Source organism: Alternaria arbusti, assembly GCF_024043155.1.
Source record: "Alternaria arbusti strain BMP 1465 chromosome Unknown scaffold_35, whole genome shotgun sequence".
Lineage (NCBI taxonomy): Eukaryota > Fungi > Ascomycota > Dothideomycetes > Pleosporales > Pleosporaceae > Alternaria > Alternaria arbusti.
Genome location: NW_026249975.1, coordinates 100,083 through 123,220, shown reverse-complemented (window position 1 = coordinate 123,220; position 23,138 = coordinate 100,083). Strand labels below are relative to the sequence as shown.

The 23,138-nt window shown below is 53.0% G+C and overlaps 11 protein-coding genes across 11 annotated transcripts; 6 read left to right on the top strand and 5 right to left on the bottom strand.

The window, feature by feature from the left end:
- Positions 1-461: 461 nt before the first annotated feature.
- J4E86_011496 (uncharacterized protein) lies at positions 462-2,940 on the bottom strand (the record flags this gene model as incomplete). The annotated part of the gene is made up of 6 exons (XM_051451987.1): positions 462-1,496; positions 1,544-1,819; positions 1,872-2,039; positions 2,143-2,266; positions 2,448-2,823; positions 2,883-2,940. 6 exons carry the CDS (start codon positions 2,938-2,940, stop codon positions 462-464), a joined length of 2,037 nt encoding a protein of 678 aa, XP_051296884.1.
- A 1,643-nt stretch (positions 2,941-4,583) lies between these two features.
- Positions 4,584-5,147, top strand: J4E86_011495 (uncharacterized protein; the record flags this gene model as incomplete). The annotated part of the gene is made up of 1 exon (XM_051451986.1): positions 4,584-5,147. One exon carries the CDS (start codon positions 4,584-4,586, stop codon positions 5,145-5,147), a length of 564 nt encoding a protein of 187 aa, XP_051296883.1.
- Positions 5,148-6,201: 1,054 nt separating this feature from the next.
- Positions 6,202-6,693, bottom strand: J4E86_011494 (uncharacterized protein; the record flags this gene model as incomplete). The annotated part of the gene is made up of 2 exons (XM_051451985.1): positions 6,202-6,437; positions 6,588-6,693. 2 exons carry the CDS (start codon positions 6,691-6,693, stop codon positions 6,202-6,204), a joined length of 342 nt encoding a protein of 113 aa, XP_051296882.1.
- Positions 6,694-7,077: 384 nt separating this feature from the next.
- Positions 7,078-7,635, top strand: J4E86_011493 (uncharacterized protein; the record flags this gene model as incomplete). Its single annotated transcript, XM_051451984.1, has 1 exon — positions 7,078-7,635. One exon carries the CDS (start codon positions 7,078-7,080, stop codon positions 7,633-7,635), a length of 558 nt encoding a protein of 185 aa, XP_051296881.1.
- Positions 7,636-8,063: 428 nt separating this feature from the next.
- J4E86_011492 (uncharacterized protein) lies at positions 8,064-9,047 on the top strand (the record flags this gene model as incomplete). The annotated part of the gene is made up of 1 exon (XM_051451983.1): positions 8,064-9,047. One exon carries the CDS (start codon positions 8,064-8,066, stop codon positions 9,045-9,047), a length of 984 nt encoding a protein of 327 aa, XP_051296880.1.
- A 1,616-nt stretch (positions 9,048-10,663) lies between these two features.
- On the top strand, positions 10,664-12,652 carry J4E86_011491 (uncharacterized protein; the record flags this gene model as incomplete). The annotated part of the gene is made up of 2 exons (XM_051451982.1): positions 10,664-11,092; positions 11,141-12,652. The coding sequence occupies 2 exons, from the start codon at positions 10,664-10,666 to the stop codon at positions 12,650-12,652; spliced, it is 1,941 nt and encodes a 646-aa protein (XP_051296879.1).
- Positions 12,653-13,155: 503 nt separating this feature from the next.
- J4E86_011490 (uncharacterized protein) lies at positions 13,156-14,224 on the bottom strand (the record flags this gene model as incomplete). Its single annotated transcript, XM_051451981.1, has 2 exons — positions 13,156-13,405; positions 13,983-14,224. 2 exons carry the CDS (start codon positions 14,222-14,224, stop codon positions 13,156-13,158), a joined length of 492 nt encoding a protein of 163 aa, XP_051296878.1.
- A 649-nt stretch (positions 14,225-14,873) lies between these two features.
- On the bottom strand, positions 14,874-15,830 carry J4E86_011489 (uncharacterized protein; the record flags this gene model as incomplete). The annotated part of the gene is made up of 1 exon (XM_051451980.1): positions 14,874-15,830. One exon carries the CDS (start codon positions 15,828-15,830, stop codon positions 14,874-14,876), a length of 957 nt encoding a protein of 318 aa, XP_051296877.1.
- Positions 15,831-17,100: 1,270 nt separating this feature from the next.
- Positions 17,101-18,042, top strand: J4E86_011488 (uncharacterized protein; the record flags this gene model as incomplete). Its single annotated transcript, XM_051451979.1, has 2 exons — positions 17,101-17,287; positions 17,348-18,042. 2 exons carry the CDS (start codon positions 17,101-17,103, stop codon positions 18,040-18,042), a joined length of 882 nt encoding a protein of 293 aa, XP_051296876.1.
- A 1,588-nt stretch (positions 18,043-19,630) lies between these two features.
- Positions 19,631-20,331, top strand: J4E86_011487 (uncharacterized protein; the record flags this gene model as incomplete). The annotated part of the gene is made up of 4 exons (XM_051451978.1): positions 19,631-19,678; positions 19,755-19,801; positions 20,056-20,109; positions 20,175-20,331. 4 exons carry the CDS (start codon positions 19,631-19,633, stop codon positions 20,329-20,331), a joined length of 306 nt encoding a protein of 101 aa, XP_051296875.1.
- A 366-nt stretch (positions 20,332-20,697) lies between these two features.
- PUP2 (proteasome component pup2) lies at positions 20,698-21,733 on the bottom strand (the record flags this gene model as incomplete). Its single annotated transcript, XM_051451977.1, is given in 5 exon segments — positions 20,698-20,974; positions 21,071-21,414; positions 21,464-21,542; positions 21,662-21,683; positions 21,700-21,733. The coding sequence occupies 5 exon segments, from the start codon at positions 21,731-21,733 to the stop codon at positions 20,698-20,700; spliced, it is 756 nt and encodes a 251-aa protein (XP_051296874.1).
- Between the last annotated feature and the right edge of the window lie 1,405 nt (positions 21,734-23,138).

Below are 23,138 nucleotides of genomic sequence, written 5' to 3'. Positions count from 1 at the left end.
GGTGTTTTGATATGTACCACAATTGCATGGGTTCACTGCCTCGTGGAATGTCTGTTGGGCATGGGGGGCAAGAATTTCTGGGTTAGCGCTGGTAAAGACTGGGTAAAGTCTGAGTCTTGACTCAGTAAAGACTCAGTGAAGACTCGGTAAACACTCGGGGTTGAGGATAAGGTTGAGGATAGCGAGCATAAACACTGCAGCTTTGCCCATATATGCATGAGTGCATGAATGTTCAGGTCTGGGGAGTTGGAGTGTTGGTGTTCTGCCAATAATTTAGGATCGATCCTGAATCGATTCCAACGTATTCCCAATATGTTAGCAACATGTTAGCAACATGTTAAGGTGCTCCGTGCGCCGTGGTGTTGTGAGATTTGGCGCCGAAGCACCACGAACATCAAACCGAGCGCTAGACTCATACTGGAAATTTATATGGCATCATAAATCTATCGAATTGGTGTCTATCAGGCGGTACCCTTCAAGTTGATAACGGTAGCGAACATCAAATCCCTAATCCCACCCAACCCCCTCTCAGTCAGCCACTGCAGCACCATAACCTTGTATCCATCCGCGCCCTCCCAATCGACGTCAACGCCGCCTTTGCTCTTAAGTACCTCCAGACTCTTTTCCGTAACAGGCCCGTCGTGATACCGTGTAACATTCTTCTCACCCGTTTTATCAACCTCCCTCTTCTCGACCGCACGCCACGCCGCGGCAGAGAGCGAAGCCAACCACGCGTTGTACGACAACGTGAACGCAGCCCCGATAGTGTATCCACGATCTACTCTCCGTAGATACTCGTTCAGTGTCCCCCTCAGTATCGGATCGCAGTACAACCCCTTCGACTTTTGGTCCTGAACGAGAAGACCACGGGAAACCCACACTAGATTATACATGTCGCGCAGACACCAATTGAACGCATCTGTGACTTCCGCAGGATAGTATGTCTTGACCGGCTTGGGGTGCGCATCAAAAGCCAGCTTGTAAGAGCCGATGATGCCGCAGATACGAGAAAGCGTCGTTGAAGATGCGTCCTGAGAGAGCAGGTAGACGAGATGCATCGGTGGCAGATGTATTGGGATGACGTGTGGTTTCGAGGAGGTGCTGAGGAGTTCGTAGAACGAGAGGATCGATGATGTGAGGGTGGTGCTGGAACCTGGTGGGATGGAGACGAGAGCCGAAGTGAACAAGGTGGCTACATGCTCGATTAGGTCGCTTAAGACTTCCTGTCGAATCTCTCTTTGGTCGGCAGCTCCGGACGCTGTGTGGGTTATTTGGTGCTGCAGTAGAGCTGTGTAGAAGTCGACGAGCTTTGTGTACGCGATAAGGCCATGAGCTGCTAGGGCTCGTTCGACAGGGGACAGGTAGGTTGTGTGGGCGTCTTCAAATACTTCAATCGGGATATAAGAGACCAGTCCTAACAAAGAATCGAGATCTTGCTGGCCATCCCATATCGGCAGGTATTCACGAAGAAACGCCAGTACTGTAGGATGGAGTGACTGAGATAAGTTAGGCAGTTGCACGTGAACCCTGCTGATGCACTTACGTTCGTGTACTGAACGTACCTCAGAAGCCCATCGAGAACTTCATATAGGTACTGCTCGTTTCCAGTGCCTTGCTGGTGCTCCTCGAATTGCTCTTCCAAGCACGTCGCGAGCCAATTTCCTAATCGACCTGCTGTTATTGGTGACGGCTTAAGATCAACGTACTTCTGGAGCAAAGGATCCACGAGAAGCGCTATCAGCTGGCCTGGCGGCTCTATTCTATCGAGCTTTTCCACGAAATCGTCAACACTGTCGATACCCTCGAGGGTTGCTGAGCTCTGTCACACACTGTTAGCACATCCAAGACGTTAAACAGAGATGTTCGCCCACCTCGGTCGCACGGTAGGTATGCACGTCCGGAATCGCCGATCCTTTGCTGCCTTTGAGCCTTCTTCGTAGCACCTTGAAACCGTTCTGCCCATCTACATTCGAGTCGTCTTCCGCCACACTAGCTTCTTGGATGGCAACGATCCTGGCTTGCCATTCGGCATCAGGTCGCTATCAAGTTAGCGTGCATCCAGCAGTGTGACAACAAGATGCGGGGAAGTAGCGTGGGGGATCTGAGGTTGCATTTGTGGTGGTACGAGAGACGGATACTCACCGGAGCGAACGACTTTCGGCTTGTGGAAGTGCTTCCGAGTATGATATCGGGATAGTAATCCTTGTAGACACGGAGGAGACCTTGGAGCGCAGGCTCGTTGCCGAGACCGCGAGACAGCTCTAGTCTGTAGTATGATCAGTTATCGGTATCTGGGTGGTATCGATGCTGAAAGCCCTGTACATACAGTTGTTGGATCCGGAATGGCTTAACGTGTTTCCTGCGAGTGATCAAGGACAGCAGATGACACAAAGATGTCCTGCTAAATTTAGCACTTATGTTCTTGGTAACAGGCCAAAGTAACACACCTGATACTGATCATGTCGAGCATACCAAACAGCACACCATATAGGCGGGACAAGACGCTCGAATCCTCCACGACCTCATGAATTGCGATGAGCCATTTCACAAGACTGTCTTGTGTACCGGGCGAAGGCTTGCCTTTGCCCTGCCCAAGCGCACCAACAATAGTAATGACAACATCGCCTGGAACCTTTTGAGACGGGTACAAGTTCTTGATCAAAGTCGTGATGGTGGTTTGGTCTAGCAGGGTCTTCACCGACGCGAGCTGCACTATGTCTCGCAGAGCATCCTGGTCAAGGCCATCATCCGAGGCGTAACGGCAGATGACATCGACTATGCTTGAGACCTTGACTGTCCGTTGCTTTGCAGTTGTTCTAGATGCTGCAGGCCGGTGTAAGCACTGATCCTGACCGGGCTCGTTGCCGCATATCGACACCTACCTTGATGCAGTAAGTTTAGCGTCTCCTGCAGCGTGGGCCGCTCTTCTGCTGAGTCCATCAGTAGCTGGCTTGGAGCGAAGTCGATGTGGGGTTACCGGCAACCGATGGCATCACGCTACCAGTGCAACGTGCATACAGTAAGACAATTGTCAGCCGTTGTTGTATGAGCCGCTGATGATGCAGACGCGTCGCGGTGGTTGTTGACAGCCTGATCGCGCCTTCCCTGTTTCGATGGGCTACGAACAAGCGAGCGGCCCCGCTAACACATCACGGTAAACACGACTCTTCACATGCACTTTGCCCGTACCAGCATTGCTTCGACGCTTCAATCGATGTATCGCCAGCCTCGATATCATCGCCAATATTTCTGTGTGGGCACACAGCATCGCGGCTGCCGGTCTGGCCATCCGCGGCTCGTTCACGCTACTCGTGCTTGATTCAATCAATCGTGCAGATGTCACCCGCATGGCCGTGTCATCACTGGAGCATGCATCGAAGCTCTCGCCCATCGCCACATCGAGGTCAACCCTATGTGTTACACAGCAAGCATCGAAATGTAATGATTGCGGCTTGCGCAACTGCTACTGGCTTGTCATGGGTGGTGGCGGCCTTGCGGGTCAGCCATCAACTCAAGCACGCCTCCTGCAACCTTGACTCGAATTGTACTGACCCCCGCGCGTTGTACGCCTTGCCCGCGATGACAAGCACGCGTCGGGTATCGACCTTCATTATCAACCTGGCTGTTGGTCCTTGCTTTGAAATGAGTGGCCGGCTTTCCTTGGACCATCACTCTCTATCAGGACGGCCGGCGGGCCTCTAGGACTGCCCTTCATCTACAACAGGCTGACACGTACATCTCTGATCAATGTGGAGCTTGGATCTGCGACTGGATGTGGCGTCATCTATTCTCGATACACGATCCTGCTGCTACCCGATGCAACCGTCGCCGTGCACTTATACGCCCGCCGTGCTCCTTACTGACATGCGCGAGCACGCTACGGCAACGCTTCTGTCGTGTCAGTCATGGCTGTGAACGGGAAAACGTTATCCAATCGGTAAGACCTCCGCCTGCTACGGTAGTGGATGCACTTCTTTATCTGCACCGGAGACTGCCTCGCCGAGGTCGTGTACTACTTTCTTCGTTCTTTATCTGGTGCCACCCCAAGTATTACTATCTATCGTATTGGCATACATCTTCAAGGGCTTAATTCTAATCGAACAGGGTGGGAGGAACTTCAGCTACTATTAACAAGGTCACGGTCCACTCGGCGATCCACAAACACTCGACATCAGCACCTCATTTGACGATTCCTGGGGTGGCTACCGGCAACCTTGCATAGCTGCTTTTTGTACTCCTGAATACCATAGCCGGAACATCTACCTTGCCATCCAGCATAACATCTTACGCCCGTTGCCGGCTGGCTTCGGCTTGCAACGTCAACCGGCACGGTATTCTGACGGTGCCCTTCCCTGCACAAGCAAGAGTCGATTCGCTATGAGAACCTGAGTCTGGGCGATCGAAATATAAGAGCTGTGCTTTTGCAAACGATGCCCAAAGCAATCTCGAATCTTCCTCTCGGCTGGCTCACCTAGGACCTTTTGGTGCTTCTTTACCGTCACCATAGTAACATCCGCAGCCGCGTAGTGATGGGTGAACGCAAGAGCCAACCATCCTCAAAGAGTAACACACATCGACCCAAGATGACCTCAGCATCTAGCAAGTCGACCGCGACGCAGAATCCATCTTCCGGAACCGCCAAAATTGTACGATGTCCAACGCAAACTCTCGAACGATTGCGGCGCCTGAACGAAGCAGAGATAATCACACTCTTCACTCCATTCGTACCCCATCCGCCATCGACGATACTGGCAAAGGACATGGACCCTTTCGAGCCTCTCGGCCGCGCTTTACCAAGACAAGTACGACACGTCCCATACCGTCTCGACTCTGGTATGACAGAGATGCATGCCGATTTTCTACCAACCAGCGGAGCAGTCGTCATCGTCATATGCGCCACATCGAACGTCATCAGCAACCAGGCTCGGGCTTTTGAACGGCAATTGAAGTTTGCGCGGAGCATTTCAAAGAAGATAGCGAAGAACGATACCATACCCGGACTTCCGATGATCCTCATTCTCATCGATGACGGTGCCACGGGCCAAGCTTATGTCAATGCGGCATACGACTTCCCAGCACTTGTTACTGTCAACGACTATACTACTGCAGCACTTGTGAATGCGGTACGTGTCCTATTTGGCAACTGAACGCCCCGTCTATTGTACAACATCATGTCGCGGTTTCCAAATCGAGCATATCAAGCGGATGCATGGCCACGAACGGCTCGGCAGCGCGGTCGATACGAAACAGTCGGGACACGTCCCCAATTATGACCTTGAATTTTACAATATAGCATCACTACAACACTGGTGGATACATGGCTCCAAACTTGTAACACACGGCACTCTTTTCTCTCAATCATTCCCCTTATACGTTATAAGTCCTATCTACACTGCATATCAGGCGGCATGAAGTCGCTTTAAGCTATTTTCTCCATTCAAAGACATGTCCTTTGCAATAACAGTACATCTACCGATACACCCTATACACAATAATCAATGTATTTACAATCTCCCTTCAATCACTACCAACCGCAGCCCTACGCCGTTCCACACAATCGGAGTCTACCATTGCGGTACTTGAGCCACGTCACGTCACATCGCAGAGCGTGCGTACACATACAGACAAGTCGTCCGATCTCGGCGTCGAGCATAGCCGCCCATGTATCATGCAGTTGGAATGTGACAGATGCTGGCGGGCATGCATGATGCATATACGAAGTATGTCACAGCGCATGCTGCGACGTTCACGTGAGGTGTTAGCTAGGGTCGAGATGTGTTTGCTGGGTGTGAAGTGCTGTGTGCATGCTCTTGGATGAATTGGTTGAGATACGTGCGATGCGTCTGCGGGGCGTAGAGGGAGGCGTGAGGGAAAATGTGGTGGCTTGGTATTAACATTACTGTGGTTGTCGTATGTCTATAGTCGTTGGGAAATAGGTATGCCTGATTGGTGAATGTGACTCCGTCTTGCGCCTTTTCCTTATGCGTATGTGTTCGGGATTTTTGTGCGCTTGGAGTCTGTACTGCCGTCTCATAGTGGGCGGTAGAAGCCTGACCCCGTCGGGGCGCAACAAGCCGAAGACTTCATGCCCTCCAACACGCGGCCATGTTCCCAGGGCATTCGATTAAAGCATCGCTTCGACGCCCCTCACCAGATCCATCATCTCCAGGATATCCTTTCTAATCCATTCCGCTTGAATCCCTATAACTCCATCATCCCCCGCCCATTGTTCATAGCACCCGCACCCGCACCCAGCGGCCCATTCGGCGTGACCCCTGTATCGATACCGCCAGCTTTAGGTACTGAGTTACTCGAAAGTGAATCGTGGTTGCCGGATAGGTAATAGAACATGCGGTTCGCGATGATAGTCAGGTGCTCGGGCAGGTACAGCGACGCGGCGATTATGAGGAGGGAGAGGAGGAGGAAGAGTACCGAGTCTGCAAAAATCATGTCGTTAGCGATTATCCTAGAGTAGTAGCAAAGGTCGGTGTGGGAGGAGAGCGACGTGGAAAGGGGCGGTGGCTCATCTCCAAGAACCGAGTTGCGGGTGCGATTTGATGCGGTAGGACAAGGTGTTTATGACGTACTGAAGATAAACTTCTCAGTCGACGTCAACATGTACAGCGAGAAGGTGACTTCGTATTGATAGCGCTTGCGCTGGAACCAGCGGAGGAGGGCGGATGGGTACAGCATTGCGGCGATGAGGAGCGTGGATGCGCTGGCTAGGAGGAGGATGGCGGATAGCGTCGTTGTATCAATCATAGAACTTTTCGGTATGGTGTCGTCGTGTTTGCGCGTACAGAAAAGGCGTGTTTGGAGGTGGGATTGGAGGGTTAATGTGTGTAGGCGCAAATGTTAGGAGCGGTGGATGATGGGGGAGATGAAGGGTTCAGGGACGCGGATTCGGAGCAGGGGTGGTCGATTAGCTGATTGCGATCGGGAGCGGGTCATCTAGCGCGTGAGCTGCATGGTATCATCGACGACAAGAGTGCGAGAAGTTTCTACACAGTGCCAGTAATACCAATGCTATCGCGATGCCTCCGCCATGCCGTCGTCCTCCCTAACACACACCCAACAATGCGCCTCCTCCCCCCCCTCCTCCGCCTCCGCCTCCACCCCACCATCCCACGCCTCCAAACCGCCCACCTCTCCACCTCTCCCTCCCTCCTCAATGGCAAATCCCTCCCGCCCCGCACCCCCCTCCTCGACGCGGACCTAATCGAAAACTTCCTCAAAGGCTCCGGCCCTGGCGGCCAGAAGATTAACAAAACCTCTTCCGCCGTACAACTCAAACACATTCCCACTGGCATCGTAGTGAAATACCAGGACACGAGGAGCCGGGAGATAAACAGGAAGATGGCGAGAAGGATACTGCAGGAAAGGATTGAGGAGATGGAGTTGGGGGAGGGGGCGAGGACGAAGGTGAAGGCGAGGGAGAAGGCGAAGAAGAAGGCGAGTAGTGGGAAGAAAGCTAGGAGGAAGTATAGGGCGCTTGCGGAGGGTAAGGATGGCGATGGGGGTGGTGAGGAACAGTTCGGAGAGGAAGGGCTGGGTAATGGTGGAGAGGAGAGGTGTTCAGCTGAATTGGAGGAGAAGGTTGAGGGTGTTGATAAGAGTAAGACGATGGGCGGTTGATGATATTCTTGATCCACGGCTACGATACCAAAACACAAAGTGCGCACCATTGTGCTACGAGCATCGACAATCAGAGGTATATTGGCACGGAGAAGGACAGCCGCCAAGCGTGTTCCGCGCGACGAGACGCCGAGCCCTGGAGATATAGCGACGATACATGTAGAAGTTGTACGGCTAGGGGACGGCGACACTTGCAAGCGAGGGAGCAGTGGAAGAAACGTGGACAGGTGAACGCAGCGTCACTTTGATATGGTCTTCACTCGCATTTTGACTCGAAAACTGCGAGTGGACTAGCGCAAGGCCTCTACGCTTTCTTGATCACGCCTTTCCAAGGTTGCCTTGAGCGCGACTTCCCCGTTGTCGTATGTAATCACCTGTCTCGATAAACCCTGCTATTCTACACCAGCTTCTTCAGTTCCAATCTCAACATGAGGTTGCTCAGCAATGTTGCGTCCCGCCGCTTCGCCGGTATCACAGCGACCCGAAAGCTCTCAAGCACTTCCAATGGCTTTATGACAAGGCCTGGCGCGAATCTCAACATCGGCGCCCACGGTGGAGGCCCTCGGTATCGCAACTTCAGTACATCCAACAAAGCACTTGATGGTTTCGCATTCAACCCGTTCACCAAGACACTTCCGTTCACCAAGCCATTTCCGCTCTTCAGCCAGAAGTGCCTGGAAATCAAAGACGCAGACTACGCGTGGTTCAAGGCCCTCAACGTCGCCGTCCGTACTCAGAGGAACAAAGTCTACCTGTCACATCCCGACCGCACCCAGCGTTTCGTTTTGCAAGACTACCAACACACCCTGCGTGTCGTCGCCGATGCCGCGTGGATTCTGTGGGAAGAACAGAGGACGCATCAATGGGCTCGGGACATTGATTCCACACTCCTGTGGGTACTATGCATGACGCACGACATCACCCACGATATGAGTGACGCATGGTATCTATCCTCAGACGAGAAGCGCAATCAATGGCAAATCGTACGCGAGTTCTTGAGGGCAGCGGGATGCCCGCCCAACATCATTTGGCAGGCCTCTTGGCTCGCTGCACGCCTCTCGGGTACTATTCAAATTGGTGAGCAAGGGTTCACCGTTACCAACTTCTCTCACGAGCAGCCCATCCACCGCGTCTTGCGTGATGCATATCACCTCCAACGACTGGGCGCTGTGGGCGTGGCTCGATATTTCTATTTCCATGGTATGGATGAACTATACAGGGAGCCTGGGGTTGGTTTTGATGTCAGTTGTCTGCGGCATATGCACGGCGGGCAGTACGTCGAGCGGATGACGACAGAGACCGGGGCGGAAATGGCGAGGCAGCGGTATATGTGGGTGACACAGAAGTTTCTGAACGGGTGGGATGCTGAGAATGATGTGGGCTCTGTTGTGACGGGGCGAGGGTTCAGGTAGTGCTGGATATGTGGTGGTTCTAGTAGTATACACGGGGATGCATGGATTACTTCTCCTTCGAAGGAGCATGATAGTTCTGACTTTGCGCGGCAATGAGACTCCTCTCCTGATCAGTCCTCTCCGTGCGCGTGAACAACCTTGCGATCTGACTCACAATCCCACCCTCTCTTCCCTCTCCACATCTTCCTCCTCCCTCGCCATATCCTTCGCCTTTCTCTCTACCTTCCCAAACATGCCCTTCGCCATCGCTCATGCGCCTTCAACAACTCAACCACCTCCTCATTCTTCTCCGGCACTCTACAAGCTCCCCTCTCTATAAGATCCAGAATCGGAATCCCAATCCACCTCCCCTCATCAGCCACATGCCTCAGCTCCTCCAGACAATATGTTACCAGCTCGACATCGCCAGCCGCCGCCGCTAACCCCGCTACATCGCCTTCAATCCGTAATCCCAATCTCCCGTCTGCGGGAAGTATTCTACGAATGTTTTGAAGATGAGCTGGCCGTACCCGACGGCGATGTCGTGCGCGTGCTAGCTGCTACAGCATGCACAATTGCATCACCCAAGGCCCACTCCCTAACACCAAAGTCAAACCCACCAGCCCTCTCATCCGTGTAGAAACCCCCGGCCATACACATCCCCCAGAATGCATCGCCAAGCCCCTTCCACCCCATCGCAATGTTGTCAAAGCCATGCAGCATCCCGTATTCCTCGCATGCCGCATCTCCCTTACTCAGATCTCTTACTGCCAAAAATAGCATGCGCGCAGGGCCGCCCAGCGTCGCTTCCAGCCGTTAGGGCCGCAACGGCAACCCACAAAGAGCTTACTGCTACCCCACCGCAATGACCGGAAAGTCATGCCTTGGAAGGCCTGATCGCGCGGTGTTGCCGGAAATACGGGAGGTGTTGGTCGATTAGTATGTGTTTTGGGGGCGAGGGATGGAGATGCGCGAGGGTGACGGGGGGACACAGACGTCATTTCCTTATGCGGTCTGACCGGAGCTTCAGAGATGGGATACCCCTTCCAACGCGACCGAGGCGACCATCTTTTTCTTGACTGCGCAATCCCATTAAGTTCCCCATTGTTGCAGGTTTCCGCGAAGCCACACTACCGCGCACATGCCTCTCGTACGAAATCCAAGGACCCGTTGAGCGGCGAAATTACTTTTCGTCACGAGCGCCCGCCGTTCAGGCCTCTGCGTAGTAAGCTCGTATTAGGACCGACCGGGCACACACTGTCCTAAGATCGACACCAGGGTACACTGTTCGAAGTGGATCTTAGAGCGTAGAATGAGTTTTCGTTCGTGTTGAGTGGAGCGGTGGGAGGTCGTGTTAGTGGTGTCAAGGCCGTGCGGCTGCTGCAGGTACGGGAGGATGTGCAGCGAAGGAGGCGAATGGCTCGTATTGGCTGTGGTCTTAAGAGGTGATTTGCCCTTGTGTATAGGCCTCACTTTACTTACAGACCTTGGTCTTTGCTTTTCCGCTCGTTTATTAGGGTAAGCTTGCCTGTCGGTCCGTTCGTTTGGTCCTTCTCATTCCGGTGGTTTGGGGTATACTACGCTCTTTCCTGGGTAACTTCGTCGACTGAACTCGGATTACTATCTTCAACGTCGCGATGAAGTTCCTCGTTTCTCTCACGGCAGGTCTGCTGTCCATTGGTGTGGCATCCGCCTCGCCAGCTGCGCCGCTGAACAAGAGAGCTGTTTCCACCGACGGAAGCTGCGGAGGGGCGAAGGGCTTCACTTGCAAGGGTTCTTCGTACGGTGACTGCTGCTCACAGTATGGATGGTGCGGGAAATCTGCGGATCATTGCGGAGCTACCTGCAACTCAGCATTCGGCACATGCACTGGCAGCACGACATCAAAAGCAACTCCAGTAACGGTCAAGACTTCGTCGACACAGGCCCCACCGCCGGCGTCAACACCGACTAAGAAGGTCTCACCAGATGCGACATGTGGTGGCACAAAGGGTTACACATGTCTGGGTTTCGCTGAAGGCAACTGCTGCAGCGCGAGTGGATGGTGTGGTTCGACATCGGCATACGTGAGTACTCACACACGCTTTTTGACGACTATATACTGATTTTGGTAGTGTGGAACTGGATGCCAGTCTGGCTTCGGAAACTGTGGCAGCAACACCGGATCAGGATCTACCACCAGCAAGACTTCTTCAGCGTCACCATCGTCAACACCATCTGGATCTGCTCTCCAATGCTTGAACGGAAAGGATGTGCCGTACAAGATGACCTCGGATGCTGAGTACTCTGAACTTTCGGAGCCCTACAACTTGCGCGTTCCATTCAAGCCGGCTGTCATTGTTCTTCCCACCACCAACCAGCACGTTCAAGATGCCGTAGTGTGCGCTGCTCAAGCGGGTCTCAAGGTTCAGGCCAAGTCCGGCGGTCACTCTTACGCAAGCTTCAGCTCCGGTGGCAAAGACGGCGCTATGCAGATCAACCTCCAGTCTTTCCAGACCATTCAACTCGACAAGGACTCTGGAATTGCAACAGTCGGAGGAGGTGTTCGCCTTGGCAACCTAGGTGACGGTATCTACACTCAAGGCAACGCTGCCGTAGCCCAGGGTACCTGCCCTGGTGTCGGTATCGGAGGCCACTACACCCACGGCGGCTACGGCCACACTTCCCGCCACTGGGGATTAGCCATGGATCAAGTGGTCGGAGCCGACGTCGTCCTCGCCGATGGATCTCTCATCAAGGCCTCATCAACAGAGTCCCCCGACATCTTCTGGGCCATCAAGGGCGCAGCCGAGTCCTTCGGCGTCGTCACAAAGTTCTACCTCCAGACCCACGCCGCACCCGCCAGCATCACATACTTCGAGTTCGGCTTCACCGGCATCCACGACTCCAAGAGCGTGTGGACAAACACCTTCATGCACATCCAGGACGTCGCCAAGAACGCGTCCGTCGTCGACAACCGCGTCTCCTTCGGCATCTACCTCGACAACTACGGCGGCTACAGCCTCAGCGGCGCCTTCTTCGGCAGCGTCTCGGAATTCAACGCACAAGTCAAGCCCGAGCTGCTCCGCAGTCTCCCCAACCCCAGCGCCACCGTCCAGTCCATGGCCTGGTACGACTACATGGTCAAAGTATCCGGCAAGACCAGCATCAAAGAGCCTCTGACCGGGTACGACGAGCACGAGGACTTCTTCGCCAAGTCCGTCACCGTCCCTGAGTCTACCGGTCTCACTTCCAACGCTCTGGATGCGCTGTACGATTACCTCCAAACAGCCGACGGAACAGAATACTACATCATCATCAACCTCTACGGCGGCCCTGGCTCTGCTATCAACAGCAAAGACACTGAATTTGCTGCGTACAGCGATAGGGATAGTCTGTGGGTGTTGCAGAACTATGGCTATGGGGGTGATTCCATGGAGTTTATTAATGGCATTAATAGTGCTATCATCAACGCGCAACCGCAAACATCATTCGGCGCGTACTTGAACTACGTTGATCCGAGTTACGATGCTGCGACGGCGCATAAGCTGTACTACGGCGATGCTGTGTACAGCAGGTTGGCAGCGCTGAAGCAAAAGGTTGATCCGAAGAGTGTGTTCTGGAATCCTCAGGCTATTGGTGCGTAGCAGATGGGGTGGTTGATGGATGGGTGATAGGTGTTTGGGCGTTTTTGCATGGGAAGAGCTCCTCATGCATATTGGGCTATGTGTACTGTTTATGATTTATTTAGTAGTGAAACTATTGCAACACTTACGATCCCGTCTATATGCTGCTATATGCATGTCCACAGATAGTCGCGCTATGCTCGTGAGGCTCAACCCGCGTGCCATCTCGCAAAACAGCACACACTGAGACTTTAATTTACTCTGTTGTCAGCGTCGTTCATAGCGCAAGACAATTATGAAAACCTTCCTGCCCCAGTTCGGTAAAGTCTGCACCGAGAATGAGACAAATGGGAAAGATCTGTACCCCCGCTTCAAATCGACAGTATTACTCCATGCCTGCTCTACATCCCAAACATTGGCGCTGAATACATCTCGTACGTTCTCGGTATTCGATCAGGGTGCATCAGATGATAGTGAATTGGCCATAAATTGACTTTACTTCTCCATAATTTGACATCGTTGCATCATGTTTCCTTCTTGATGACAGGTCCATCTGGTTTGATTGACTGGTCATCAAGCTCATGAACACTGCTGGCTTCCATCTCGTATCTCAATGGTAAGGCCTCAGGCTTAATCGCTGGCTTATCTTCCAATTCGCCTCCCAATTCGCCTCCCAATTGCTCGTGATCCTTCCCGACCTCCAGTATGTGATTCGATGGCGCTTCGTAGACGTCTCCATAAGTACGAGGAACATCGGTATTGTCTCTGGTTTCGCTAGTGGGTAGTGCATGTGATACCCTTCTCTTCTTGCGTTGGCGACGGCGGAACAGTAGCCATCCAGCTATTATTCCGAGAGCAAGCGTGGCAGGTATGCCTATGCCGAGCCCGATTTTCAGGCTTAATGGGAAGTCGTTGTGTATGTGCTGGTGGGCTGGTTGGTCGGAATGGCCCGGTACATCAGTGATGCTGCTTGTCGGAGCGTTCGCGGTATCGCTGGTCGGTGTGCTCGCTGAGGATGTACCCGATTCGACACTGGATGTGCTGTGGTCTCTTGAGGCTGATGTAGAAGCTGCAGTTGACTCTCCAATTGATGACGAAGTAGACGTCACCGCCAAAGAAGACGATGTGGCACCTTCGCTGACGCTTTTTGCCTCGATATGGAAATATTGACTAGTAGAGGAATCCCCGTCAGAGCCAAAGACGTTGAGAAAGAACAGGCTCGACATAGTGAGACTCGAGTTTGTCTTGACAACCCAAGAGTAGCTTGTAGCGTTGACAGTGGCCGCTGGATTCGCAATTAGCTTCCTCATAGGTAGCGATGGAACGGATACGTTTCGTACGCATGACAAACTCGCCACTATCCGCCGTGTCCAACCCCCACAGCTTGACTTGATTCAGAACCAGGTAGACAAGCTTGGACTCATCTTCCATAGTCCATTTGACGTCCACGGTATCGCCCACTTTGTACAAGGCTTGGTCTCCCTCGAGGCCGTCATTCGAATCATAGGGCGGTGGGTTGACGAACTTCAAACCAAGGCTGTAGACACGTGCGAATAGTCCATTTAATAACGCGAAGGTTGCGAGGCGAGCCATGGTAGACTGGACTATGTCCAACGATAGATCGGTGCGGTATTGATGATCCAGTAGGGGTAGGGTAGTCTAACGAATTGAGAAACGATACACAGCGAGCGATGAGAGGCAGACACCAAAAAGAACATGAGAGGAACGCTGCGCGAATGGGTCGGCATGAGATCATATGATTTACTACTTGCGAGGCTTAGCTTGAGTCGATACAACAGCAAGGCGCATGGGAGGCAGTAGTGCATCGCCACGATGCGCCCCCAAGACGAATCTTCTTTGTAGTCCTCGTACAGTCTTAGCCGAAGGCCAAGGGATGACCCAGTGCAGCCGCGATGATAGAAGCTAAACCACTGGGCGTTGGGTACCAGGACAGGAGTGCCATGAAAGCGGGTTCCGGGGCTGCAAGATGTTCGGCTGAGCACGGTAGGGAACGGGACCGTCCCTTAAAACCGCTGTGGTCGTAGAGACCCATCATCCCCCGTTGAAGCGTGACCGCGCCACGTCTAGCGAAGTGTCAGGCAAATAGCCGAGCGCCACTGGCTAGTATAAGAATCTTCTTCCCTAGCGCTTTGTGGCATCGTGCCTTTTTCATCTTCCAACCTCCTGCCGAAGCCTCGTAGTCACGGGCAGCTGATAGATTATGCGTGTTTCTCAACATTCGTCACATTTTCGGCTTTTCACCTCCGTCCTTGTTCTTCCAAGTACCAGCGTAATGATGGGTCACCAGTTGAGGTGGTAGGCGTTCCTCTTCCTCCGGTTTGTATTTGTTGGCAGACGCCGCGAATGAACGGCCCGGCATGACCAGGACGTCCTCGATCAGCTTCGGTTGTACCAGTTCCATCATATCGTGCGCATCAACCGTCCGGTTGAGCATGTTCCCCAAGCTTGTATATACGCTGCGCGTCAAGCGTCGTGGGCCGGTGAAATCGACGACGTCTCCCATGATGTCTAGTGTGGCGTTCTCGACCGAGATGTGGTGCTCCGCTGTCTTGTCTTTCAGAGTCTGGAGGATGTCATCGATGACCTGCATCATATGCGCCGTCCGCGGTTTAGCCATTATAGTCCAGCTAGCAAACTGGCGGACATATTCGCCAGGCCAGCCTTGATCGAACTCCCACCCCACCACTAGCGCAGCCGTGTCGCGGTATTCCGCTGGCACCCACTCATCGATGTGTACACCTTCTTCGCAGGAGACGTCTAGATCTGACCATATCCCTCCTTGGTCCCAGAGTAATAGGTATCGCAAGAAGTCGGCTTTGTAGATGGGGACGGGTAGCGCGAGGTAGGCGTCGACGATGTCGGGGCGGGACTCCGCGAAAGTTGTGCGAACGTAGGCATCGCTGCTCTCGTCCGTTAAGAACTGTGCTGTGTAATTGGGATTGTTCTTGATGCAGCTGTCGGTCCAGTTTCGTGTATCGTCGGACAGACCGTTGGGGCCCAGCTTATACCAGATAAGTTTGGGGAAGCCGCTACGTTCCTCGACGGCGGACACTCCCGGCGCACGGGCGATAAAGCGGTCTTGAATGGAAAAGAAATGGTATCCTAACGCCACCAAACAAAAAGCGATTAATGTGTGGTAGTTGAAAACTTTGGATAACGCCAACGGTCGCGATAACATGGTGGAAGGTTGAACGAGGGACTGGGAAGGGGTGAAAGAAAGCGCGGAAATCACGAAGCGTCTGTCTGTCTCCTTGGTGGCGGGCTCACCGAACGATAATGCATATAAGACCGATACCCATGCGGCGCGGACATCCGGTGCCTGATTCGTGTCATCCTGCTGTAAATATGCCGTCCCCTTTACTCGCTGATTGCGGCGCCTAATTGATCCTTCACGCACAACGCTAGGCAAGTTCAGGCGCTGCCGCGCATCGCACTGTTAGCGCCTGGGTTCATGCGTATGCAGAGCACGGGTTATCACACACACAGCCAGGTATCAGTGGGTCCGAAAAAACATTGACACGGCAGTATCCATCCCCAGGTAAACAGGATCCCAAGGATCGCGGCTACCTGCGTTATTTGGGGGCTCTTCTACCAGGCCCCGGCCAGGGTCAAGAAACGTCCACGGGTGGGAGCGACAGACCCACGCCCCGACCAATCACAAAGGCACGAGAGCCAGCTCATGTGTCCTGCAACCCGCGTGCTGTCGCCTGTCGTGTTCCCGCCAAGACACATCTGTTCCATGTAGACGCCATTGATATCTATTTGAGCATACATACCCATAAAATCGAGGGAGGTTGGGGCCGCAATAGACGCAGTCAAGGGCAGTCATGGTAGTACATGCTCCCACGTCAGTCCCGTCATCCTCCCGAGGCCGTCCCGTATGGTAGCTGACCTCGGTGCGAGGATAAGTACAGATGGGCCGCACGGCCCTTTGCAAGCATGCAGGTGACTACCGATTTCAGAGCCCAAAAGTCGGGATTGAAGACCGGCGGCAGTAGCACAAAGTTTGAGCCAAGTTGACTTGTCAGCCTCTCTTGTTTCAAGGCTATCTCGACGTCCAGGGCTCCATTGGCTTCATCTCGATCCTTCAGCCGAAAAAGGCGAGATGAGCGTGAAGAGATCCTGCTCTGGTAAGCGCTTCATGGGAAAGCGCTGCTGTGCCTCCTACGTGCATGTCGCCGCGGGCCGAGCAGACTGTTGAAGAAAATGTAGTACCTGCGCCTATATCCGCCGTATCTGCACAGCGGCAAGGCCGTCTTACTGTCCAGTGTTTATCCCCTAGCTTCCGCTGTCTAGCATTCCAAGGTTGAACCTTGCATTCGACTACTACTGCTGCTGCATTTACGAAGCAATACTTGTTCAATCTTTGAGGCCTCTTCCCTATCGTTATGGTTCGCCTGGCAGCATATGCGGTGGTCAGCGGACTGCTCGCATGTGTGTCTGGCAACATGGAATTTATTAACCCACCACCCTTCGGAACGATTGGCGACATGAGTGGCAGCCCAAAGTACGAGATAGGTGACACGGTGAATGTTGTCTGGACTCCCGGTGAGAAAGGAGGCGCCGTATCCTTATGTCTCTACCAGCAGAACGAAACGGACGGGATGTGGTTTGGAGACATGGAGTACCTAACGCGTAAGGAATATCCCCTTTTTGAGGAGAAGTGTGCATGACAGGGCTGACTTGCAAAATCAGAGAACGCGCTGGACATTACTAAATACAACTGGCTTGTTGGAACGAGGAAAAACCTCACGCTATCGAGACTCTTCTATCTCAGCGTCTTTCAAGAGGGCAAAGGTCCCTCGGACTCGAACAGTCATTACTTCTGGATCGAAGAAAGCCGTGTTGAAGAAGCAGCCCCAACGTCGTCTTCATCCACCTCTTCCGCGTCAGCATCAGCAACAGATCAAGCATCAACAGGAGCACCGAATACACTACCGACTCCAACACCGACTGGCTCAAACACCCCCAGCATCGAATCGGGTGCACCATCAGCGAGCTTTCCAGCCGGCGACGCTACAGGCGCACCAAGTCTCACCGACCAAGAAGCCTCATCAGACAGTTTCCCTATGGGCGCTAAGATCGGTCTCGGCGTGGGGATACCTGTCGCGCTTATAATCGGACTGGTGGTAGGATGGCTGCTGTTCCGTCGTCATAAGAAGAGAGAAGTCGTCCACGAACTACCCGTTGTCCAACCAGAACAGTACAAGTACTATCAGCATGGGAGTCATTACGGTTCGAACTTGAACGAAGCGCCGCCGAGATCACCAGCGGAGATGAGCCAGACTCCGTATGTTGGTCAAGGTTACAAGGGATGGGGAGGCGAACCACACGAGAACCCCAAGGCTTCACCTACGCCTGCGACTGTGCCTGTGAGGTATGAGATGTGAGCTGGCATCACTATCAACTGTCTTGGCTTCTTCAACGATGCTGGGGGAAATATCGAAGGAAGAAGTAATGAGCTGAGGGATGAGGACGCGCAATATGTAATACCTGGGGATGAAGCAGGAGGGACATTTGATCTGTGCTTCTGTATGGGAAGAAATGATAATGATGAGGCATAACCCAAGAACGCTTATTTCTGCTCAAGTCCTCCCGCGCGCGATCAAGGCACGACTGGGCTGACCTATTCGTACCGAGTATCATCCGAGTCCTCTTGCTATATCTGATATTCCTTTGCCTTCTCCCACGACCCGGTGTTGGACTCGGAATGGACATGCAGACAAGGATAAATGCCGCGGCGATTGCACCAAATTTTGATTCCTTCATTAAAACGACGAATTGCGAGCTCTAGACCTGGACCTTGATAGCAAGAAAAGACGAAAACTTCTTCCTTGTCGAGATTTGCGTAGATCTCTACATTAGGCTTCAATTCATACCACGTGCCTCCATCGATCTTCGCGGCTTCGTAGCGGGCTTCTCGGTTGACAAAGAAGAGCGTAGGATAGCCACGAATCGCGTGAGCGATGATCGTTCCTTTCTCCTCGTGGACGTGTGTTTCGTTGGGAACATCGATTTTATTCCTGCCAACGTGTTTGCTGCCAACGTGTTTGCTGCCAACGTGTTTGATCTGGTTGTGTAGCGCCATAGCCCATACCCTGGCGCGAAGTTCTGCGGGCAGGCTGGGGAACAGATGGAAGGTCTGTGTAGTCGATGTGTTCGACCATTGGGACGGCCGAGAGAATCGTTCTAGCAGTACCACTGTATCGTCATCCGAATCGCTATCCGAATCGCTTTCAGCGCCATACTGTAGTATCGACATGGTGTTGGCGAAGATGTATCGTTGGGAAGGCGGATAGGGGTAGCTGAGGTGATCCGTCGGGGGACGAGCATGCTTGTTGGTTGTTTTGGAGCGAAGACAATGTAGATACGAAGAGCTGTAGAAATTCTAGAAAACGCGAAAGAAACCCCTACCAACGGCCAAGGCAGACGCGTTTGCTTGGTGTTGACGTGATGCCAAGCCTTACCTAGTATTTCATCATGGACCTTGAGGTGCGCCTTTGCGTACCACAGACGAGTTGAAATCATCGGGGGGCAATGATAATAACGCTTACTCGGCGCTGAATTCGAGATGAATGTCTAGCTCTTCGTGCTCGCCGTCAAAGTCAATTGATCAAGTAGCTTCTTGAGTGACCTCCGCACCCATCGTGAAGTGTCGCGGTTGAGGCCCCAAGAGCAGGTCAACAAGTAATCATACCGCGCAGACCATTCTCCGTAAACTCGAAGCAAGAATGATTGAGCAAAAAAGCCAAAAGAAAGCTATGCATCTCAACCATGAAGTGAAGGAACGGTGGTGTCCTCTTCCCCAACCCTGCTGACAAGCCCACCCGCAAAATCCCGCGCTCCCTGATTCGTCCACTTTCTCCCAGCCCGCCAAGCCCAGCATTCCCGCGCTTTCTCTGCCGCATCAACCTCACCAGACATCACGCCAGACATCACCCTTCCACCCGCGTTTAAACCCCAACGAACTCGCCAAAGATGTCTGTCTCATCCTTCGGCCACCACGGCAAGACGCCCGCTGCTGTCGTAAGTCGAGTCCCGTGCAATGGGGAATTGGAGGCGATGACGAAAGAAGAAGGAAGAAGCTAATGTGTGGGAACAGAGCATGCGCAGCCCGTACAAGGCTTATAGGAGTCCTTTCGGTCCTCAGTATGTATTTTCCGATATCAAAAAGGCTGTGGAAGGGTTGGGATTGGGTTGGGGGTTGTTGGGAAGGTGTGGGAAGAGGAGGATGGGTTGCGACGCTGTGATGAGCGGCGGTATGGGCAATTGGATGCCACACATATGCTCGAGATGCGCATGGAAAAGAGGGGGAACAACGCAACCCACACCCACACCCGCCGCCCTACCCGATTTACGCCCATCGCAACCTCGAAGCTCCAGACGCTAACACACAACCACAGATACACCATCCCGAAGAACTACCACGGCCTTACCCTCAAGCAAGCCGCGAAGTAGTACGTCTTCCCCTATCCCCTCCCATCACCCTTCTCCACCAATTACATAAACTGATCCATCACAGCGGTGGCCTCGCCGCCGGCTTCGGCGGTGTAGCCGGATTCTTCGCCCTCTTCTTCTTCGCCGAAGTCCCCAAGGTGCGCGACGACATCATGAAGAAGATTCCTATCCTGGACAAGTTCTTCACGGTTGAGATACCGCCTGAGGATAACCCTTTCTGAGCGTTCGGCGTTCGGCGCATGGACTGTATAATAAGGGGACAATTGGCATTGCAGACAGGGAAATAGACCGCTTTTGTCTTTGTTGATATATTGCATATTGCTCGGGGTGACTGTTGAGATGATGTGGCGTACTTATGGCTTGATCATGTTGAAGGCTTGATACGTGCTTATTCGTATCTTGATCCACGATGTGCTCAATTGCCAGATGTCACCACAAGCTCGTTGATGCCGTATGATAATTGGCCATTCAGAGCTTCAAGATATTTGGTCATTGCTTCATTTTCGCGTGACTCTTACATCTATCAAGATGCTATCATATGTCATCCACCACTTTCCCCAGCCATCCTCTCATTCCCCCACCAAAGCTTAGTTCGTCGGCAGCCTTCCAACAACCTCAGCCATCTCCTCATCAGTGTAGATCCTGAAGCCCTTGTCCTTGGTCACACTAGCCAACTGCACATTCTTGCTATCCAGCTTCTCCTCCATGACCTGCTTGAGCGTCTTGAGCGTGAGCACCTCGGCCTCGGGGAGCGTAAGCGACTTGTGGAATTCGTTCTGGAGTTCGGCCTGCGCGCCCTCGGAGCCGGAGCCGATGGCTTTGGCGTCGTAGCGGTAGAATGTGCCCGAGGGTTCGGCGTGGTAGCTGTGTGTGTTGTTAGTTTTTAATCCCAGTTCTAGAGCTAGAGCTGGGGATGTTGTAGGAGAAGACATGATAGGAAGATGGGAAGGAGTGACATACAGACTCGGACCATCCTCATCATAACCCGCAATCAGCAGCGCAACACCAAACGGCCGACTCATGATGCTCTCCTCACCCTCAGCACCCTCACCAAACCTCAGCGCCAAATCACATATCGCCTGCGTGCAGCTCTCAACGCGAAGTGGCTCGGCGTAGTTGAAAGCGTGGTTCTGGCTCTCGACACGCGCGTGCTCGATCATGCTGCGGGCATCGGCTTGCAGTCCCGACATGGCACATCCGATGTGGCGGTCGATTTCGACAATCTTCTCTACGGAGCTGGTTTCGAGGAGCGTGGAGGTGACGCGCTTCTCTACGCCGAGGATTACGCCTTCGCCTGTTGCGACCTGTGGGGTGTGAGTTTGTGGAGATTGGCGGTGGGAGGGGTGGACGTACGCCTATTGCTGTTGAACCGAGCTTGATGGCTTCGAGCGAGTATTCGACTTGGAAGAGACGGCCTTCGGGCGAGAAGGTGCTGTGGGTTTGTGAGCGGGCGGGCTTGTAGTGGGAGGCGCGGGGTGGACGAACTTGATACCACGGTCTAGAGGTTTAGTTAGTATGGATTCTACTGTATAATTGCTCTGGGAAGCTTACCATATTCGCTTCGTGCTATGAACTGCTCATGTTAGTACAAGAGCTCCAGCGGGGTTCAATGAGGCGTACCATGGCGGCTGTTTGTGCGGAAGTGTAGTCGAGAGGTGCGGTGAGATGTTCGAGTGCGTCTCGAACAGGAAAGTCGAGATTGGGGGCGTATGGGCGGCGGTGAGGTGTTGCGGAGTTGTGTTGGCGGCTTAGATGATTCTCTAGCTAGAGCTTCAGGCAACATGGACCGCGACATCGCGCTAGGGCGGGATGCCAAGACTTCCATCTGATACTCATCATCACTTTCTTGACACAACTAGCAAATACATCTAAGTCTACAGTCACAATATTGCACCGATCTCCGAAAGCTGACACCTAACAAGCTATGGTAAATTTTCGCAATCGCATCCATCGACTGCCCTCTATCGCGACATCGTCTGCCACCTCCTTCCAGAGACTACCTAGGTACTGGAAAAGTAGCTCATCGTTTCTTGTCACCAAGCAATATTACGTCTGAGGCATTGTTACGAAAGATTTGATTCTCCCGAAGCGTTCTCTCCATTTCTGAACAAACGATTCGTTACTGCGTTCTGCGCAACTTCTGGGTAATACAATTGCAGTACTTAGATGCTTCAGAGCTTCAGAGTTGCATTTGATGTAGTTGTGGTACTACACCTGATAGCACCACCTGTATCGCAGTTCAGTCTCATCGAACTCATACTGTCAACTTTAACGGAGTAATCTAGGCCATACACGCATGAGGGTGAAATGATGAGATGTCTCAGTACCCGTCGTGCGGCCAGGTAAAGTCGCCTGGCTATGCAAATACTCCGCGTAACGTCAACGCAGGTACCTGCTCATGCCAGAATTACATCGTCCCTAATTTCGGAGAGGTTCTCGTTGGGTACCGTGCGCGTGGCTGGACTTCCGATAGAACACGGGAATGTCTGCAAGCGACCTCACAGCCACGATATCCACCCGTTATCTCCCAGATTTGTCGATGTCGCAGAGTGCTCCGAGTGCCTGATCGATTAACCAAGCTTCCATCGACATATCGAAGCTGTGGTAAGGGTAAGGCTTAGCGTACCGGTTCGTGACATTTGCGCATGGCGCCGGGACGAAACGCCTTCCAAGACACGAAGCCGCTGGAGTAATTCTCCGCATCCTCTACCTTTCCAACATCAACTTCGCTTCTTTGCCTGAACTTCAAGTTCTTGCCTTCCGCATCCGCGGATCGAAAGCCGATGATGCGCGTCATAGCTCAGATCGAAAGTGCCTGGCGTCGGCACCGTTTCTCCTGAGTTCGGACCAGCAGCGCTATCCACGTCACCATATTCTGGAATCTCGGCCTGCGACCATGATGGATGGTGCATTCAGTGCTGTCAACAACGAGCTCACAACCACGGTAGTGCGCAACGCCAACGGATGACACGGGGACATGTGTCTACCATACACACGCATGAGGGTGTTGCACTCGTGTTAATGAACA